The 20760-nt window shown below is 43.3% G+C and overlaps 2 protein-coding genes across 2 annotated transcripts in view; one reads left to right on the forward strand and one right to left on the reverse strand.

Moving 5' to 3' along the window:
• SYCE3 (synaptonemal complex central element protein 3) overlaps positions 1-6672 on the forward strand; it is a 22691-nt gene extending 16019 nt beyond the window's left edge. Inside the window, exon 5 of the transcript XR_014186076.1 lies at positions 4507-6672. The gene's annotated coding sequence lies outside the window, so the exon portion shown is untranslated. The remainder of the gene's footprint in view (positions 1-4506) is intronic.
• The window catches only part of YBX3 (Y-box binding protein 3), a 25174-nt gene extending 5234 nt beyond the window's left edge, over positions 1-19940 (reverse strand). The window contains exons 1-6 of the mRNA XM_082073396.1: positions 19588-19940; positions 15828-15891; positions 14201-14234; positions 9204-9293; positions 8367-8489; positions 1818-1912 (exon numbers count right to left, since the gene is read on the reverse strand). Of these exons, the coding sequence (XP_081929522.1) occupies positions 1818-1912; positions 8367-8489; positions 9204-9293; positions 14201-14234; positions 15828-15891; positions 19588-19840 (659 nt within the window). The 5' untranslated portion in view covers positions 19841-19940. The remainder of the gene's footprint in view (positions 1-1817; positions 1913-8366; positions 8490-9203; positions 9294-14200; positions 14235-15827; positions 15892-19587) is intronic.
• Positions 19941-20760: the final 820 nt, after the last annotated feature.

The following is a 20760-nucleotide window of genomic DNA, read 5'->3' on the forward strand; positions in this document are numbered from 1 at the left end:
ATCTCCCAAATAGCCTCCCAGCCTCAAATTGGTTTCAACTAGTGATTTCCCAAGCCATACAGTTTGCCTATTTAGAGATATCACAATGGTGTTCTCTTCCAGTTATTTGAGCAGTATCCCCAAAGCTCATGCAAGCTTTTAATATCACCAACATCCTGTGGCAAAAAGCTCCAGCAATCTGCTGTATGCACAACAACCCAAGACAGCAGTGTGCTGCTACAGCAAAGGCAAATCTGATCCCAGGCTGCATTCGGGGCATTACTAGCATAGAGAGATGTGAACATCCCACACAGCACTTATCAGGCCACATCCGGAATACTGTGTCCAGTTCTGGTCCCCACAATTCAAAGAGGAGATGGAAAAACTGGGTACAGCCAAAGGAGGGCCATGATGATCAAAGTGCTGGAGAATCTGCCCTATAAGGAAAGACTGAGGAAGTTGGGTCTTTTCCCCCTAGAAAAGAGAAGGCTTAGGGGGAAACTCACAGTATTCCAGTACAACTACAAAGACAACAGCAGCTCTCTCTTTACAAGGAGCCACACTGAAGAAAACAAGGTTCAACAGGTACTAGTTCTGTCAGGAGAGGTTTCATCTTGGTATAAGAAAAATTTACAATGACAATCATTTACTGGAATAACTTTCCCAGGAATGTAGTAGAGTCCCCACCACTAAAGGCTTCCAAGATGTGACTAGACAGAGTGCCAGATGATCTCATGAAGGCTCCCTTTTCGACAAAAGGTTCAGCCAGCTAACTTTTTGAGGTCCCTTCTACCCTGTGCTGTTCTGTAGTTCTATGAACCTCACTTCATTTTTCAACATGCATCCCACTTCCTTCATTTGAAGGGTCTTCATAGCATATTCTTTCATAAGAAGGAAAGACAAAAATAGTTTAATCCATCCTTTCCATGCCACTCAATATTCTGTGGACCTCTATAATCTGTCTTCATTTGTCTCCTCTCCCAGCCTCAGAGCCTGCAGGCACTTCCACTCTTCACACAGTTTTCTCATTCAATCATTTTGACGAGTTTTCTCTTACTATTCTGGAAACCCTTTAATCTCCTTAGCACCCCCTTTCTCCAGAAGTTCCAGCAAGAGTAACTGATACTTCTATTTTATTACCTTCTCCTTTAGGAACCCCTCAAGGAGCCTAAATTTTAAGTCTTGACTGACAGCAGTATCCTCCACTAGCACAAGATATTACAAGGTAACTAATGCTGCTACATAATCTAACACCCTGTAAGAGACAGGACACCACTTTTTCCTGAACAGTAGGCCTTCCTTAGTACCTAAAAGTAGTATCACCGCATAGAACCAAGCCTGAGTGATGCACAGGATTGAGCTGGATGCAAACAGACTACTAATCCAGTGCTTAGCTGCAAACTACTCTTTTCAGGCCACAAGAAGAGTTACAAAGCATACCCTGCCCCTGTAGATAGTAGATCTAGCTGCCCCAGATCAAGTGGGATGTGGATTCATTACTTGTCCTCAAAAGCATAAGACTTAAGCCAGGAAAATACAGACCTTCCAACTCACTTCAAAATGCTGCTCCATTGTGACAACTAACAGGATACAAAGAGTTCCTTGCCCTTTCTTGACCTATTCCTAGTTCTGAGCAATTATAATCACATTAAACAACTTAGGTAGATGCTTCCTTACTCCTGTGGCTCACCTTTCTCCTAGTAACTAAAATGCTTCTCACTGTCAAACATTTGCATGCACATTAATAACCAGAGAATACAGCTTCTTGCTTCTAATGAAGCCTGTATAGATCACAAAAGCATCCACGTGTAATGACAAGCAATGGAAATAGTACAAACCTGCGATAGCGGGGACGATAGGTAGGATTCCTTTGGACTTGTTGATTAATTTGTCCTCCTTCTGTGACCCCATCCTTGATTTCTCCCTCACCACCCTATAACCAAAAGAAAAAAAAGACCGAGTCAAAAGACAAAGTGTTATTTCATGGGCAGTATATTAACTATAAGGCCCAATAATCTGAACACAAGTTCAAAACCAGCACACCAGTACAGACACACCAGCACACCAGGTAAAGAAACATACTCAGAAGGCTTTAACTTGGGCAAAGGTTAAGAGTGGGATAGCACAGGAGCCAACAGTGCTGCTCTTGTTCCTCACAAGTAACAGACCACAGAAGCCACCTGATGATGCCTCCTCCCTGTCTGCCAAGAAAGGCAGAGAACCTAACAGTTCACTGTGATGCATACAAAAATATATTTCAAGACAGAACATTGCACTGTAAAGGGCAAATGCATTATGAAAAGGCAGCTATTGATCAGGACACTTCTCAATTTGGAAAACTGAAACTTTCCAGAGACCACTTTCTGGCCTCATTGTACACAAAGCCCCATTCCACAGAGAACTCTCACCAAAACATCAAGAAGTTTAAAGACAAAAGAACTGTACTACATCATGTCAAATACTCTTCTACACCCTCACCATTTTCAGCCTTTCAGAGATGCAGTGGTTATCTCTCCTCTTTAGTTGTTAACTAATATAGCTGGAGTTGAGGTTCATTTTGTTGTTGTTGGTGGTGGTTTCCCTAGTTTGTTGTCTGGTATTTTTATTTTGCTTCTTAAGTGCCAGCCATCAGTAATGTCTGTTTTATAAGTTACATTATTTACTGTTCCCAATACACTACTCTTCCCCTCAAAAAAAAAGAAAAGGGAGTTTAACAACAGGAGATGGACTTTTGTTTCTAGATCTTCTGGATCTGATCCAGCAAGAAACAAAAACTATTGCTTCTTGACAGTCTTCAACAGTCTACACCAAGTCTGAGAGGTCTCCTTCCAATTCCACACAGCTATTTTAACCACCACCATCATATTTCGCTCTCTTTTCACCTGGCAACTCCAAGTACCTGCATGGACAGTGAACTTTTCCTTAGTTAAGGTAACAGGACGACTGGCATTTAGAAAGGCTGGAGAGTTGCAGATTGTAACAAGAATCTTGGGGAATTAAATGAACCTCAGTGACCAACCTGGACAATCTTCTCTCACCACAGTGAAGTACCCTCCAGATGCATTAATAATTTCAAGCACTTTTTGTAGCTTTCCAGGTTTCCAAAAAGCACAGAGACATAGCCTAAAGGCAAGCAGAATATTTCACATGCTGAAATAGCTATACCAGCTATTCCTAACAACATGACAGGGTCAGCTGCTGAGGTGAGAGAAATCAGAATTAAAAAAAAAGACACACAATAAATAACAATCCATTACAGTGCCTCATGCACAAGACTGATTAGGATAACTAAATATAAAAAGGAACTCCCACTAAGTAGATAGTGATAACAGGCAGCATCTGATAGCAGTTGAGAAATACTTGACAGACTCAAAACCTGAAAGGGTAAACTTCGAGTTTGACAGCATTATGCTACTTATACCTACTTTGCCGTATCAATCTGTCCTGTTTGTATCAAGATGCTTTGTACTCCATAACTTCACCGTTTAATAACCTGTGAGGGCTGGCCAGAAGTGTCTCAGACAGTAAGGTGAGAAACAGTGCTGCCAGTATTGCGTGTGGCAATACTGATTCAGAAGTCTTGGGATTTGCCTTTTCTGAATCAATGACCTAATACTGCTTCTGCTCTCACTCTCTTCTTCATGTGAAGACTGGCAAAGCACAGAAACAGGAGAAGAGAACAGCAATATATGATCGGAAGAGAGAACACAAAACTAAACCAATTCTGAACATGTTCCAGTATAATCACCATTTCTCTTCTCCAGGATTTCCAAGCAACCACATGTTAAATCAGTACTCAGTTCTAGCACTGCAATGCCAGAAACACAGAACCACAAAGGCCTATTAGGTCTTGGCTAAAGGACAATGTGCCAGAAGCCAACAATGCATCAAAAAACCTAATTGTAGGGAGTGGCACAGAATATTTTCACCAGCCAAAGCTCTTCTATAGCACTTGACAATCAGCATCACATTCACAGACCTTTAAAAGGCAATATTGAATTTCTAACTGTTTTTAGCGGCACAGCCCAAGTCCACTCCTCCCTGCAGAGGGCTACATTGGAATCTCAGATAAAATACTATCTCCTTTAGTGATGGAAAGAATGACTAAACCTGACGCAGACATTTTCCTATTCATCTTGAACTGAATGTTGCTATGTCAGTATTTTAAATGGGTTTGGCTTAAACAATCAGTTAAAAACAGAATAGCAAAGTAAATGAATTGCTTTGCCCAGAAGTCCTGATAGTTTCCTGCATCTTCTATAGTATCACAAAAACTCTAACACGTTACACCAGTACCACTGCCAATTGTTTGATATAGGTCTATTCGCTGTATGTGAAGTATGGCTCCAGAATAAAACAATTACACTGTCAGAAGTCACTGAAACAGATGGAATTGGACCAGAAAACAGAAGCTGAGCTTTGAGGTCTTGTTTTACTATACTCAAAGTATATTAGGTTCATTTATTAGGAAAGCTTCATACCTTGTCTAGCACACACATGATCTTGTTCACTCAATCTCTTCCACAGGAACCTTTGAACTCAGTGTAATACCTTCTAAGAAAACATTAGGTCATCCTGAAAGACAAGTGAATGAAGCCAGCCTGCCACACTCTACATTTTCCTCTGAAGAAGACCAATATAGGCAAGCAGGCAGGGTGTGATTCCCCATGAAGATCTCACACAGATTTCTCTGATCATAAAAAGGTACAAAAATCTTATTGCCATCCCTCAAAGGAAAGTTTTGTAAGAACAAAAAGATGAAACAAGGGAGAGCAGATGAGTAAAAAGCTCATTGCAGTTACAGTTAATGCTTACATCTCTGCAGATCAGTCTCTAGCTTTTGTATAATACTACTCATATTTTCAGTCTTCTCTCTATGAGAAATAGTGTCAACCCATAAAACAGTTCTCCAAACTATTTCACTTGTTTTCTGACTCACTGGTATAGAGACTTATTAGTAATACACACTGTATTTAGATAAGACATCATTGGTTCTCAAGGTTATTCCATGATTCATTGTCTGTTATGACTTCCTGACTACAGCTCCACACCATGTTTATGTTGTCACAGACAGTTTAGCCACAACCACAGCCTCTTTTCTGTAGTGGATACAATTACAAAATTTCTGATATGAACAAGTATAATACTTCTGTTTTCCACAGGACTATCCATGCAGCCCAGACACAGTTCCACTGGAGCTGGTTAAATACCTCAGATTCTTCAAGGTCCTCTTTTCTCTGGAAAAATTCACACAATGTGTTCAAAACTAGACCCAGTATATAACAGTGCATACACATTTGAGCTAGCATGTCAAAGCACAGCATTTTTCTTTTGCCTACAACCATGCTAGTGAGGAAGGGAAGAAAAAAAAAAATAAATAATCAACTTCTGGTGCACTGCAAGGTTGGACTGAAGTTGCTAACCAATATCAACTAGGTGGCTAGAAACCTAGAAGGTTTCAAGAATTTCATGTCAAAAGTCACCTTAACAATTTTTTTTTCAGTAAATACAGGATTGATGATGTGGGCAGCTGAGCTCTGGGAAAACCTTTCACCTCTGCAGCCTAGTAGATCTTTAAGCATAGCAGGCCTGGGTACACTGAAACCTTCTTCTTCAGCTGTGCAGCAGGACTTGCCTGCAGCTGAATAAATAGCCTTTCAGCAAGCACAGCCCAGAAGTGCCATACTGTCAGCAACTCTAATGTGTCTCAGCAATATCCTTCAGGAGATTTTGCTGGAAACAATGCCTCAAGTAGAGAGGCCCAACCTTTAATGCACCTGCTAACAGGACCATACAGAATAGCGCATTCATATTGTTATGGCTTGCAGACACTGCTACCTTTCTTACCCCTTTACACACATGGGAATGGAAGAGGAAAGAGGAAGCCTTGTTAAAGGATAAGAATAGTAGAAAGAAGCATTTTTCTAGACACAATACATGTGCAGCTTCAATGTGAAGAATGTTAACTGATACAACTGAAAAGTTTCAAAAAGGAAATACTGATAGCATCACATGAGGATGTACTCTACTCTCTGTTGGTCTATCAAAGCAAGCACACAGGGGATGACAAGAATATTTGGACAAGTTTCAGTGGTTTCACTGACCTCCACTAGGACTTCAGGGACAGTCCCTGCACAGCCCTTTGCAGTTGCTGCCAAAGACAGCAACTTCTTCAAGTGGAGCTTTGACTCATTCAGGCAACTGACAGATGAGTGTTTTAAGAAGGCCCAGCAGAACTGGTTGCACCTCAGACTAGCTCAGAACACAAGAAGGGTCCACTACAACATGCAGGAAGTTGAGCAAGCATAGCAGACATCAGCTTTGGCTGCACAAGGAACTCCTGACTGACTGAGCTCAAACATTAAAAGGAAATACCACTTATATCTTACACACACACGTCTGAGACTATACAGGATACATTCAACAGCACTGCAGGAGCTAGCTAATGTCACTGCCTGACCAGTATCATCTTTAAAAGCTCACAGCAATCACAGAGTTTACCTTGCTACCCATTAGAGTGGCATGCTAAGGGAATGGTACTATAAGATCATAATCCTTGAATGAAACAGAATTTACTCTTAATTTCTGCAGATGATACCAAATGCAGAGGAGCACTCAATGGATTGATGGGCAGGCCTGACATTCAGAGGATACTCAAAAAGCAAAAGAGAAGGATCAACAAACCTCATGAGCAACAGGAAACAATGAACACCCAGGTTAGCACCTTCTTGCAAATCATCATTTGCAAATTTTGAAAGCTGTAATTCTTCCAGAGTCAATGATCCCAGAGAAAGAGCAGTACATTTTTGGCTATGAAATGAGAGATGTCTTCACAGGACATTAGGCACCAGTCACACAACAACTAAGGTCTAGTACCCACACCAAAACAGTCTGGGGACTCACATATATAATGAAGCCAAAGGAAAACAGTGTGATGTCAGAATTTGTTCCCCTTGAATCCCAGCACTTGATGTACACAAGTGGGTTATAGTGTCACATGCAAAACAGATTTTTAGCTGCATGAGTTTGCATTAGACATCCAAGACATCGTGTCCCAGTGCAAGTATCCCAAGACCAAATGTTCCCCATGTGCAAGATGTGTCTCACATTATCCTTCTCCAGGCAAAAAGAAATAGCTACTTTCCATACTCAGCAGTACCCAGGGTTGGCTAAGCCTTGATATATGTGCTTATTTAAAATCTGAAGCAACTCCAAGACAACACCACTACCACCAACTAAAGCATTCACTCCCAATATAGTTCAGGAAGATTTTAACCTCAGGAGAGCAAAAGGTAACAACAGAACCAATACTGGAACATACTCCCTAGTATCCTACTTCTCTGCTACTTGGCATGTGAGCTGAAGCTACAAACTGTATTGCCAGAAAAACAAAGACATATGCAGTAATAAATATTATTTAGTTACCAGCACCAACTTCCAGCAGCCTCCAAGGGACTAAGAAAGAACACCTTTCATGTATTTAAGGCTCAGTGGTGCCTAGCTGTATTACAGAGAAAACCTCATGACAGCTAGGCTTTAAGGAAGGATTTGACAACACCCAGTTTGCCCCCACACTGTCAACTCCGTAGAACAAAATGAGAATAGTTATGTTGCTTGGGTAGACTTCCACCCAGGGCTCTCATAATGGATCATTCAACACATTTCTGCAAGTGATGATCACAGAGTCAGCTATAAAAGAAAAGATAATCAAGCCTGGTATATGTTCCAGTTTGTTGGATCATTCCAGGCACAAGCATTATATGAATAGGAATAGAAACTGCTAGAACTATATCCACATACCTCATACTTCTCCCTGTGCAAAAACTTGCAGATACTATAAGTGGTACACAGCTAGCGTAAATAAAAAAATCCATTATCTTTACATTGTACTGCTGTAGGCAGAGGGCTATGAAGGGACAATACATGGAGGTTTCAACTAGCTGGTCAAACTACTACCATGCCATGCAAAAATATGAGCTTCTAAACAAATCTGGTCTTCCAAGTAAGCCTTCCAAAGGGTTGTTATACTACTTAGAGTAACATAAATACTTCCCCTTGCTTCAGGTAAAGGGCATGGTGAACCACTTAGGCATCTCAATCCTTTGTGTTCACTCTTCAAGCCAGTAACTTTACCACCCAAAGAGATGCTTTTAGCACAATTATAAAAAGACAGGACATGGAAAGGTCTACAGAACATCCAATAGTAGAAAATATCAGTATCAACATCAATGATGTGCTGGAGGAACCCAGAATATATCTGAAGAACACTCACAACTTAGCATTTGACAGTTTACTATATGCTAGTGCTGAACCTGCAGTTCTCTCACAAAAAGATCAGAAGACTGCTGAGGAGATAGGATGACCACCACTAAGGAAATTAAACTTACACTTCGAGGAGGTCCACGGCGTCGGCCAAAATAGCCACGTCGATAGCGGCGTCGGTCTGCAGCATAGCGGCTGCCTTCTACAGGAACTCCATCTGGACCAGTGACATTAGCTGCTTCTGCACCCTGGAAGGCCAAAAGAGAGTAAGCCAGGGTGGTACAAGAAAAGAACAACCCAGTACAGGGAGAATGGAAAAATACAAAACAAAAGCAGCTTGTTCGCATCAGTTCCAAGCTACAGAGATTCCTTCTTCCCAAGCAGTGCAAAAGCAGCTCTGTTACTCTCAACCCTGTAACACAAGAGTTATGAAGTAATGATCATGAGGTAAGACCCTATCAACCAGACTGAGTTCAGAAGAAAAAGGTAATAACTGATTAAGGAAAAAAATAAAAACCCACACACCACAACCCACACATTACAAAAAAAAAAAAAAGCTCAGAAAACTCAAAATTGAGAAATTACAAGTGCAAAAAACTTGAAGGGTCTTACAGTTATTAAGCTACCAGACTCCCATGAAAAATTCTTCAGGGCAATATATGCATCAGTTAATGCTTACCAGGCAGACTGCCAATTTCAAATAGTCTACCAAGTAAAAATTACCAATTCTAGAAGCACTAGGATGATACCTATCTAGAAACACTTCTTAATGAAGCCTTAAAAAAAAAAAACCAACCCAGATCTTCCACAGAAAAGCTGCAGGAATGCCATCCACCTCAGTGATTAACACATTAGACAAAAAAAAAAAAAACCAAACCACACAGCTAAGGCTCTGCATTACGCCCCACTAGAGTAATGTTAACTCTGTTGAACCACATCCCTAATCTCCATACATCTCTCACCTTCTCTCCCTCAACCACATCAAATTCTACAGTCTCTCCATCACCAACACTGCGCAGGTACTTCCGTGGGTTGTTTTTCTTTATCGCCGTCTTTAAAGAAAGAGTAAAAAAAATCATTAGTTCATCTTACACATTCATAGTCCTGTCACTGAGGTAAGGACAGTATTCCTCTGCTACAATCCCAACTCTCCATACCAGGTCACCACACCAACATATTTCAAATATACAGATGTCTCTCTTATTCCACAGGCCCACCAACAGAGTCAAGGTTTACTTCTTTCTCAGACTCTTAAGTTTATGAATCAGTTGTTGCTACGTGAATGCCTGTCAAGCCTACTAAATATCCAGATCATTACATATTTCTGTAATAACAGAGTTCACACAAAGTGTTTGATCTCCTGCAAGATGTACCAAGGCAGCTCCAGCACCAAGTGTGACCCATGCCTTCACAGTCATCAAGTAGACCTGTAGACTATCTACAGAGAACAGAAGCAATTTTGTAGATGATGTTAACTATAGAGGTACCATGGCAACTCATAGTAACCAGATACTAATTACTAGAACTCTGGTGTAACAAATAAGCGTTTTATCTAAGCATTGTAAGGGAGACTCCCCAAAATTAGGCAAGTCCCTAAGGAACAGAGGAATGGTACCAGAATAGATAATCAGTCTTCGACCAAGACAGATACCCCAAAATACTATTAACACCATGGCTTTGGATACAAACTGGTTGAAAACCTCCTCAGACACAGAAGAACACTCAAACCTCCACCAGCCATTTTCAGCCTGGCAGCTACAGGTACCTTTTTCCCTGTGGAGTATTTCTAGAATTCCGCAAAAGGCAGTTAGCAAGACAAACTTACCATCTGTTCATTACTTAAGGGTTATCAAACTGCAAGAGGCTAGGGAAGAAGGTGGGGAGGGGGGGCAGGAAACCACACCACCACACAAAACCAAAACAAAAACATTGTAAAAGCCAATCTAGCAGCCAGCTTTTTACAGAAGTTCTCCTCTTAAAAGTTTTCTGATATGGGCATTTTTTGTAAGCATGAAGAAGGCAGGTGCAGATCCAGTGGAGAGAAGCATACATGGAAATACAAGGCACAAATCTGGCTTAAGAAATGTGATACAGGGCAGTGGAAGAAAAGCAGAATGAACATCAGTAGAGTTGTTGCCCATGCATGGCAGCTACAGCCATTCAGTCCACAATAGCTCAAAAATATTTCCCACTGAACAAAAAGTTCTAATCAGTTTAAAGTTGAGCTTGACCAGTTTAGGAAAAGTATTCTTATTGTTGCCGACTAGAGTCCCCTTTGCATTTTAGGTAATAGGTTAGCATGTTCTTTTAGCCCTGCATCTAGCCACACCTTTCCCTGTACCGTGCAGTGTCCCTGAAGGGCTTCAGGAAGAATGCAAGAGTGTAAATATTATTGTTACCAGAAACAAAACAACCCAAGAGGGTTTTTTTTGTGTTGTAGGCTGTTTTTTTTTTTTTTTGGTTTGGTTGTGTGTGTGTGGTGTGTTCTATTGTTATTGTTTGTTTGTTTTGTTTTTTTTTATACAGGAAGAGAATTAGCTGCTCAAGTGAATTCTTTTGGGAATTACTTCACAAAGCAGAGACTCTCACCATCAACTGAGACAGCTTCGTTTGCTTTCTGCTGACCTATTGGCATAACTAGCCCATTTCTAAAATCAGGTGGAAGGTGTTTGCTTTTCCATAAATGTTATATTCTAATAGTAAAAACCATTATTTTCACTGCAGATTAAGGGTTTAATTCTTTCACCACCACTTGTACTGACACAACTAAAACTCACAATACTTGTGTTCTGCATGTGACAGATATGTCAACAAGCTGTATTTCAAACTCCTTCCCCTTCCTTGTAAGTACAGAAGGAGAAAGGACTGCCAGATTTCTTTTCAGAGGGTGTTCTTAAGATTGATAAAGCTCCTCAAACATCCTCCAATAAGTGTAAAGGAAGATAAATCGAATAGTTCCAGTTTTAGGGACAGAAACCTCGAAATTCAGATTCACAAGCAAATAACCTGTCAATAGGAGATAGAGGCTGCCACACAGTACACTGGGGTTCATCTCGTAAAGGCAACCAGGAACAATTTTCAGTAAATCCTAAAATTCAGAGCAGAAACTATACAGCTATACTATTATACTTACTACTTCAGCTGCAACAGTAACAGTAAACAGTGCTGAAACAAACCTCTAACAAGCTTAAGCTCCAAGCTTGATGGAAAGACTTTTACCCCATATATCCAGAGCGGAGAGAGTACTATTCTCCCTGTTACTGTTCACCATCATCCCGCAGTCTCCAGCTTCTTTGATTAAAAAGACAGATGTTTTCTGTTAACACAGAGAGCACTCAACAATTAAGACAAAGCCTTTCCTTTCCAAAGGGGACACTGATGAACAGACAGCTATAAGACACTTCAGAGCTAATTCAGCGTTTTGTTTGGAAAAGTTCTTTCCATAACTTCATGATATCACCACATCATGTGCACTTTCAGTATTGTCACAGCAATAGCCAAAATTTGTTACACCAATTACCAGCACACGTACATGAGGCTATGCACAATGAATACAATCCAGTGAAGAAAAAGACACGTGCAGAAGAACTTAACTCCTCTTTGCTGCTTATTAATTCAAATTATGCCTAATTAAATTGGCCTTCTCTGGCTATTGACACTTTTAATGATGCTAAACAGAAAGACCCTCCTCCCCCTCAGACACACTCCACCCAACAAGGCAGATCGATCCCTTTTGCTCACACCACCTCCAAGTAACAATGCCCTAGATAGCAACTGGTGTGAAGCAAGCAAGATGAGGCAGGTGAAGAATTGCCCTTCCCCAAAACACTGTTTGGGTTCCCTGCAAGCAAGACAAAGGGTTAACTCAAAGTAAGTCATGCATGCCCTAAAGAGAAAAGCATTTTAATCTGTACTAGGTTTATAAATAGCATCCAATAGCTAGACACCAAGCATTAACCCCTGTTCCAATCATGAGATCGGACTGTTCCCTCCCCACTGCGGATGCGTGCCAGAGAGGCAGGGAGGAGGCTCTATCTATTCAACTAGGTCAGCCTTATTCTGAAGGGATTAGGCATGTAATCCAACCCCTCCAGGATGGCACGAGGAGTGGGGGCAGAACCAGCACTAACCATGGAGAGGGAGCTCACAGCAGGATGTTTGCTTACACGATCAATTTGCCTCCCTTGTGGGCAGGCCCCATCCACTGGCCCTGCCAAGCCAAAAGCTCAGGCAGGAGCTTCAGCCAGAAAGCTGCGGGCTCTGGTAGCTAGCACTTTTGCATACAGGAACAGCTCAAGATGCAAGAGCTGAGGAACACCTGATTGCAGCCAACCCAGACCAGAGCTGGACGCATCTACTCTGCCATGCACAGTCCAACAACAGGGTTAATCAGATGCAAGCTTGCACATGAAGTGGTGTTTCTGAAACATCACATTCCAAACGCAAACACTAGTTTACATTTAGGTGAAGGACACTAAACCGCACAGACAATACTAGCTTGCTTCACTGTTTAGATCTCTGCATGCAGCAATCCCAAGCAGAATAACAACCGATCCATGTTATTTCTATCATCAGCATGACAACCATTTTCCATGATAACTTCTCACACATCTCAGGGACACCTAATTTGTCTTCAAGGTAGTTTTACAGTGCTGCCTTATCCAGAACACGTTTCTACTACTACAACTCTTACAACCTTTCTCTGGACTCACTCCCATCAGCCCACAGATGCAGCATCTGTATCAGTGTGCACACAGCACATGGTCATTAAGGAGGGTGATCATTAGAAATTGGTACACACATCGCAAGCTCTCACTCCCAGTCCACCAGCTGAACTGGTAATATGTACAGCACACATTTCCTGACTTCTTCATTCATTATGGGCACTGGACTTACTCCCTCCCAGCTTCATCTGTATTAGGGGTAATGGGTCTACAGTCCTTGACCCAGAGAAACAGCTATCACAGGCTATTTAGTCATGAGGCCACAAAAAGTAAAATAATTATTGATGTTGACCAGCATGTTTAACACAACTGCATATGCACATCTCATCCTCTGTGACCAACTCTGAGTGCAAGCTTCCCAGTTACATTTGATGGAAATACTGCCACTTATGCCACAGAGAAAGCTCATGTTTTTAAGAATCACATGAGCCTGCAGACATTTCACGTGGGACAAGCTCCAAGGGTAGTATTTCATTTTCTAGTGAAGAAAAAGTTTTAGATTACGCAAAACCAGATCTAAGCCAATTAATCAGTTTATATCAGCACAGAGACAACATCCTCTATATTTCTATTAGTTGTCTGACCTGATAAATCATAGTATAAACTTAGAACAGCCTAGTGACAGTTCAACGAAAGTTAGCCAATGACAAGCCACTGGGCTACCTCCCTCTGCTTGGGCACACTTGGCACACAACCTTTCTCCTCCTCTAGTAAGACAGCAGCTGCCTCATGCAGCAACAGCTGATGGCAATCCAGGCTGGTCAAGAGCCAGACCAGATCACTTTCTCTCCAATACCAGGGAGGGCAGACAGAACAGACCTGCAAATGAAGAGGGTAGGAAGAAACAGAAAACACAAGGAACACGAGGAAATGGGGCAGGAAGGACAGACAACAAGCAGCAAGGTATTGACAAAGCAGAGGAGTCATCTCCCCAGGGAAGGGACAACCACACAAAACAATAACATCCAAAAAACCCAAAAACCTTTAGTGTTCAAATCAGAGCAGACAAAAGAAAAACATGAACGGTTATAACACCTACTCTATCAGTTATAACTCCAGCAAGAACAAAAACAAACCCTAATATTCATTCCTGAAAATTTCAACATACAAGTCCATTCAAGGTATTTATGGTAAACACTCTAAGAAGCCAGGACAAGGTTGGGTGACTGTTTGAGGAAGCTGTATTAGAAACCTATTATAGCGTACATCTCAAAGTACAACTACTGCTGTCTTACCTGATGAACAAACACATCTTCTTTGGTATCGTTTCTGTGAAAAGAAAGTGAGAAGTCATAAGGGTTTAGATTAAGAGACTTAAATAGAAATCCTTGACTTCACAACCGAAACCATCCTTCCTCCAGCCTGTAGTACATCCTCTAGATTCCATACATTCTGTGTAAGTCTATGCTACCAAAATCCTATTCCGAATTTCCAGGGTCATATGCTCCACAGCAGAAAGGACTCCACACCCTTCAAAAGGGTGAGGGGATAGAGGAGATTTTCTGTAATCTTCTGGCAAATGTTCAATATTTTGTTTTGACACAGGGAAGAGTTAATGACTGGACTGCTCACCCTTCACAATTCCACCCCCCGAAAAACCTTCCACAGGGCCTGCAACCTGAGCTGTTATCCCAGAGGTCAAACAAGCCTATCAACAGGACTAGCCACAGCTGTTAACAGAGCTCTCCTTTCAGTGAAACTCAAAGCAACCATGCACAAGAGGTGTCAGGAGAGTCCCCTGGAAGGGGACCCAGACACAAACATGGGGTTGTCTAGATTAGGCCAGCTGGTTCAGGCTTCCACATCCAAAACATGAAGACAGGTTTGAGACCTTGATTCTGTGTTCCCATGAAACAGAAACAGCCTAGACCCCACTATCTGTTCACTCAGTTTCTTCTCAACAGAGGAAACAGGTGGGTCAAAGAGTTTGTGAAGATAATGCATAATCCAAAACTTGTTGCACTGAACTCAAGTAACAGTAGACTTCAGTTCAGCAAGATAGCTAACAAATTACTACACCGTATCTAGCTGAAGGCTCCCACATAAATTGCTATGAAACACTAAGAGTACTTCTTAATTCCAGCTTTTCTTCTAAGCTTACATAACACTGGATAGTAGATTCCAGAGACTGGGTTTAATACTGTACCAGAACCGGCTTCAGATCCATGAAATGAGGCTCTTTTACCTCTTTCTACAGTGTCCAACTTGCCCAATTCTACCTGCTGTATAACAGCTCAAAGACTTGCAGGACAAAATAACTTGCCAGACACGCATTTACCATGCAGGAGCTTAATTTCTCATAAAACGCAAGACATTTAAGCCCCTCAACTCCAAAGATATCCCAGCCTTAAAAGCCAGTTTCCTCCAGTAACTTGGAAGCATGGGTCTTGAGCACCATGAGTATGATTAATATCACTTACAGCTATTTAGCTTATCAATGCCATTCATAGGAGGAAAAAAAAAAAATACAAAGAGAGAATTTCAGTGAACCCAGGCCTAGAGTATTTTCAGTGAGATACACACTGAGATTCTCTGAAAGTATTTACAGCAGGTATTTTGACCCATCAGTTAACATTTGATTTTTTTATCCAGAAGTATTTCCCCTCAGTGTGGTATGAGTAAACATGAGAAACAAGTAAGAGATCAACTCTGCAGTGAGTTTCACCCTGTTTTCTCCCCATAAACATAACCTTTGATGGAGGAGAAAAAGTCCCCTGAGATTACATCAATCGTTGGCCCAATCTGCCGATCAACTGCATGAACTTGTCTTTAGGTCTCTGTTGCAATTACTAACACATGGCATATTACCCATACCATGAGTCTTAGTACAGTACAAATATGACAATCATAATTTAAACATACCTGTTGATAAAGCCATATCCATTCCTGACATTGAACCACTTGACTGTGCCAAGAACTTTGGTGGCTGGAGAGATAAAGGTAAAGAATTTACTCTAATTAAGTACTAGAATATTAAAAATACTTTTATACCTGCACATGAAGTCACAACCAGACCCATTCTGTTCTCTTAATGCTCAAAGTGTACCTTCATCTCTACTTCAGTCTACACTAAGGCAGTCGCAGATAGCAGTGCTTTAACTTGCTGTTCTTCAGCCAAGAGTTCACCACACAGCATCTAGAATGAAGCCCAGCTCTATTTTCAGAATTGCCCATCCATCCCTTTTTTATTTCTTATCCCAGAAATCGGCAGCAAAGCTGAAAAATATCACTGTCATTCATCAGTTCTCTTTAGTTTAGTACCTAGACAAGAAACATTGCTGTCTGAAAGTCCTCCCTTTCACTCAGGCTTATCCCTCCTTTCTTCCTTGGAAACCAGAAGTGCCCACGGCACCAGTATCCAGCACCACGCAACTCTCTCAAGCGAGAGGCAGCACACTCATATTTTGGACAAGCTCTTTCTTGCATTATCACTCTAATGAAATACTGCAAGCTGTTATTTTTATATTCCTACTTCTAGAGATCACCTACAACTTACCAGCTACAAACTGACAAACTTTATGTTCCAAGGCTTCTAGGATCAAGACAAGCTCCTGTCCCACACAACAACAAAAGAGCATCTCACTTAGAAGCCATACTGTAGTGCCTTATAGGATCCGGCAAAACCTGTTCCTCCAACATACAGGAACGTGTGGGAGGATGGAGGCAGTTCAACCTCTCCTTCCCTCTCAGCAACTGGGTGGAGACCACAAACTTGTACTTTTCAAACTTGTAGGAAAGGGAGAATTCTGGTCTCTAGACTTTAATAGATGTTAATTATTACGCAGCACGACCATAACTATCTAAGCAATCTACATGGTACTTCTATGAAAAGGGTCTTGTCACCTACAGATGACTGCTTGTTAAAAAAACCCTTACATATGTTTGGGGGACAGAGGAGAAATCCAAGAGCCAATTAAAAGGAATACAGTCTAGAGAATCTCCAGTTCAGAAGTTCAAGCCAGTCTGCTCGAGGCAAGAAGAACACAATGCAAACTGTTACCTTCATCTGCTCAACACCTGTATTCTTCCCTAAACATCCACTAGGATATAACACAGCTAGACAGACCTTTGGTCTCATGCAGTCTTACCATTCTTATATACCCCTCCGACAAAGAGCAACCTCTTCCTCCTCTCCTGAATACAGAGCTAAAGCAGGAATGTTTGCCAACAGCAGTTCATTGCAATACTCTTGCTGTACACACTATTTCTCTTTGCACTTCTAGAAATGAAGGTTTTCACCTTCTTTAATACATTTTTAGCAGAAGATGTTCATATTTAGAAGAAGCAAAACAATGTTAAGACTGAGACAGGTATTAGAGGAAAGTGCTCTACCTAATACAGCAACCATTCCCAAGACTTCTTGTTCACAGACATTAAAAAAACTGAAGTTTCACTAACTAGCACTTATTTGGCAACAATGACAGTCTTCAGCATCAACACTCATAGTTGTGCTTTTAAGTCTAGCTCCATGGGGACATCTCCAGGTGCAGACATCTACTGCTACCACCAAGGCACTGGCTACATGCAAAAGCTCACTTCATGAAGTCAACAGGAGAAGAAAGGGGTGGGGAGGAAGCAGAGAAACAGGTGCTCATGGCACACACAGGTTTTAGTCTGCTCTAAGAAACAAGGCTAATACCACTGATTCCCCCACTATCATCCTTTCCCTCCCCTGCAAAATTGCTATTGAATCTGTTGGCCCACTTCAATCAGATTAGGATGAGAGTGAGAAGCCTAGGAAGCATGACAAACTCCCCAGAAGAGTCAGAAAGCTGGTGGAAGGAGAAGTAGTCAAAAACTCACTCTACTAATAAAAAGAAATCCACACACAGAGCTTCAGAGCAACATTGCTCATTTTGCACAAGCTGCTAGAGACCAGAGTGAGTCTCCAATATACTCCCTAGGACAGGATACTGAGGACATACCATTCCCTATCCACACTAGTCTTACAGTCTCCCCTAAGCATTACCACAGGGGTAAGAACATAGTCAATAGCACTACCCTGAACATCCGCATGGCCACGGTGCAGCCATTGTTAAGCCTGAGCTGTCATAGCAGGGAGATCAGGAGGAGGACAAGCCCAGAGGAAACTATAACCAGTTTTACTGACAAGTCAGAGGATGTAGTTGATGTGATTACACTCACCCCACCAACAAGGAAAAGCCCACATGTTTCTACAAGATGCTATACTCTGATGCCATCAGAGGAAACAATCATCAACCACTTATAGCCATCACTAGATATCCTTTTCATTAGTTTTGACAAGGAAAGCCAAAGCTTCCTGTGACCAAAAGCTGAGTAACCTTTATCCTTATTCCTAGAAGTCAGTCATTTGGATGCTCCGGGCAAGCATCAGACCTTGCTTCTAATGAGACCTTTGCAAGAGAAGACTTAAACTAACATAATTACAAGAAGATAATTACAGAGACATTTGAGGCAGACTTGGATAAGTCAATTTTCAATTAGCATTATCAATGACCACTTTCCTCACAAACCCTTCTAAAAAGCTTGCCTAATAATAAGGCCAGTGTGCAAAAATGATCACTGTGGTACTTTTCTTTTTCTTGCTAGACCTGGAAAGGCACTTGTGTCTTCACTTTTTTTTTTTCCCCTCTCCAAAAAATAGGAAGACATGAACAAGATAAAAACATTACCAAAAACGAAGCAAACCATTTAACAGCAAGAAGCAGCCTGTAGCAACAGATATGGATGTGCCTTGACCGATTACTGACAAATAGGATAACAGAGCATGGGAATATCATGCAAAATATACCTCTAATTTCTGTTTTGCTAGAGTCCTTCCAACCTCAGCTCCAGAGAAGTCCTCTATCTGGTTCTGCTACCTACTGCAGTAAGACCTCAGTCTTTCCCTTCAGAACAGAAGATGCTGTCTTTCCTTAGTGAAGTTCGTGACTCTAGTACACTAGTAGTCAGCTTCAGCTTTGCCTGACTAACCTCTTAAAGTTATGCAGTTATAAACAGTAGATCCCTGTTTCCACTTCAGATTGAAGCCCTGTCTTTTTCAACAAGTTGATCCTGTTTAACCACAGTAAACACTGGCTATGCACTGCACTCGAGCAGTGATGGCAACTTCGCATTTCGCTTGCATTTTTATCGCTAAAATAGAAACTTAAAAACCCCAACACACTAATCCTAGAGGCATTATTAAACCTGTATTCTTTATAGATAGAAAAGCTGCACAAAGAAGACCTTAACATTAAACGGGAGCACACGCGGTTTACGAGGAACCCCCTCCAAGCGGGATGTCCCCGCAGAGCAGGGGGCCGGCGGCAGGTGCCAGGAAGCCCGTTCGACATGGCTGTTGACTATCACCGCCCGGCCTCGGAGAAGCACCCGGAGCTGTTCGCGGGCCCGGGCGGGGTAGTGAACGTCGCTGCCGCCGCCGCTGCACACAGGTGCTCCCGCCCAACTCCCGAGCTGGCGTCCCAGCCAGGCGCCGCTTGGCTCTCCCCGGCCGCCTCCCGCGATCGCAGCCTGACTCACAGCCGCAGGGGCGGGGAGCCGGGCTGGGCCCCGGGCGGCGGCCATGTGCTGCCCCCCCCGCCCCGCTCCGTTCCCGCCGCAGGTGCCCCGGGACGGTGGGAGGGGTTCCAGCGCTCACCCAGAACTTTCTTCTCCGTCTCAGCCGCGGCGGCTGTTGCGGTGGTGGCGGCGGCAGCACCGGCAGCAGCGCCGGGGGCCGCCTCGCCAGCCGCCGCGCCCGGTGCGGCGCTGCTGACGGGGCTTTTGGGCTTGGCGTCCGGAGCGGCGGGTGACGACGGCACAGGGGCTCCGTCCGGGGCGGCGGCTGTCGTGCTGGTGGTAGTAGTGGGGGGCGCCGGGCTGGCGGTGCTGGTCTCCGCCGCCTCGCTCATGGTGCCTGGCGGGCGGTGGGCGGGTGCGCGGCGCTCGGCGGCGGGTTTCCCTCGGGCCCGCGCTGGGTCTTACTGCCCCCAAAATGGCCCCGCCGAAGTTTTAACACAGTCAGCGGGGGCCGGCGCCGGCACTCGCGCCGCCTCATTAGCATTTAAAGGGGCCGCGCCGACATTGAGCGGGCGGCGCGCAGCGGCTCCCCCGTGTTGGGGCGCGTGGGACATGACATGAGAGTGGGTGGGTGGATGCGCTCGGCCGTTCGTGTGTGCGCGTCGGTGAGGATATATACGTGTGCGCGTGTGCACACAGGAGTGTGTGTACGCGCGTGGGGCGTGCACGTGTTTCCGGGGGGGTGGTGTGAAGCTGAGCCCCGCGTGTGCACGCACATCCGTGTCGGTGGATACACACAGGTGTACCCCTACGCACGGTTGCTTAGCTGCGTGTACGGATATATATACACATTAATATGTGCGCACAGACGCAGCGGCGCGTGGGAGCCCTGCGAGGCCGAGCTGCCTCCCGCGTGTACCCGTGGTACACGGGTGGGTGCATACACCCACACCTCCGTGCCTGACAGCGCGAGTGAAGCATTGGAGGGTTCGTCCACAGGGTGGTGCAGGCAGATGGGTGTGGGTCCATTTTACTGGAGACACCAGCGTGTTGGTGAGTGGCTGGGTGGGTGTTTACATTGGCGTGGTCACTATTTCTTTCCACGTCACCTTTTCCACATCGGCACTTTTTTCTCCCATGGCGTCGCACAGTTTTCAGCTGGTGATGTCAAGTTTTCACCCCCACTGTCCCATTGCTGCCTCGTTTCCTTGCCACTACCCTCACACCTTCCTGGCCTGCTGTCCCACCTCTTCTTTTTCCCTGTTCTTCCCCCAGGTTTTGTACAGTCTCCCTGCACATCCTTTCAGTGACG

Source organism: Streptopelia decaocto, assembly GCF_964273445.1.
Source record: "Streptopelia decaocto genome assembly, chromosome: 1".
Lineage (NCBI taxonomy): Eukaryota > Metazoa > Chordata > Aves > Columbiformes > Columbidae > Streptopelia > Streptopelia decaocto.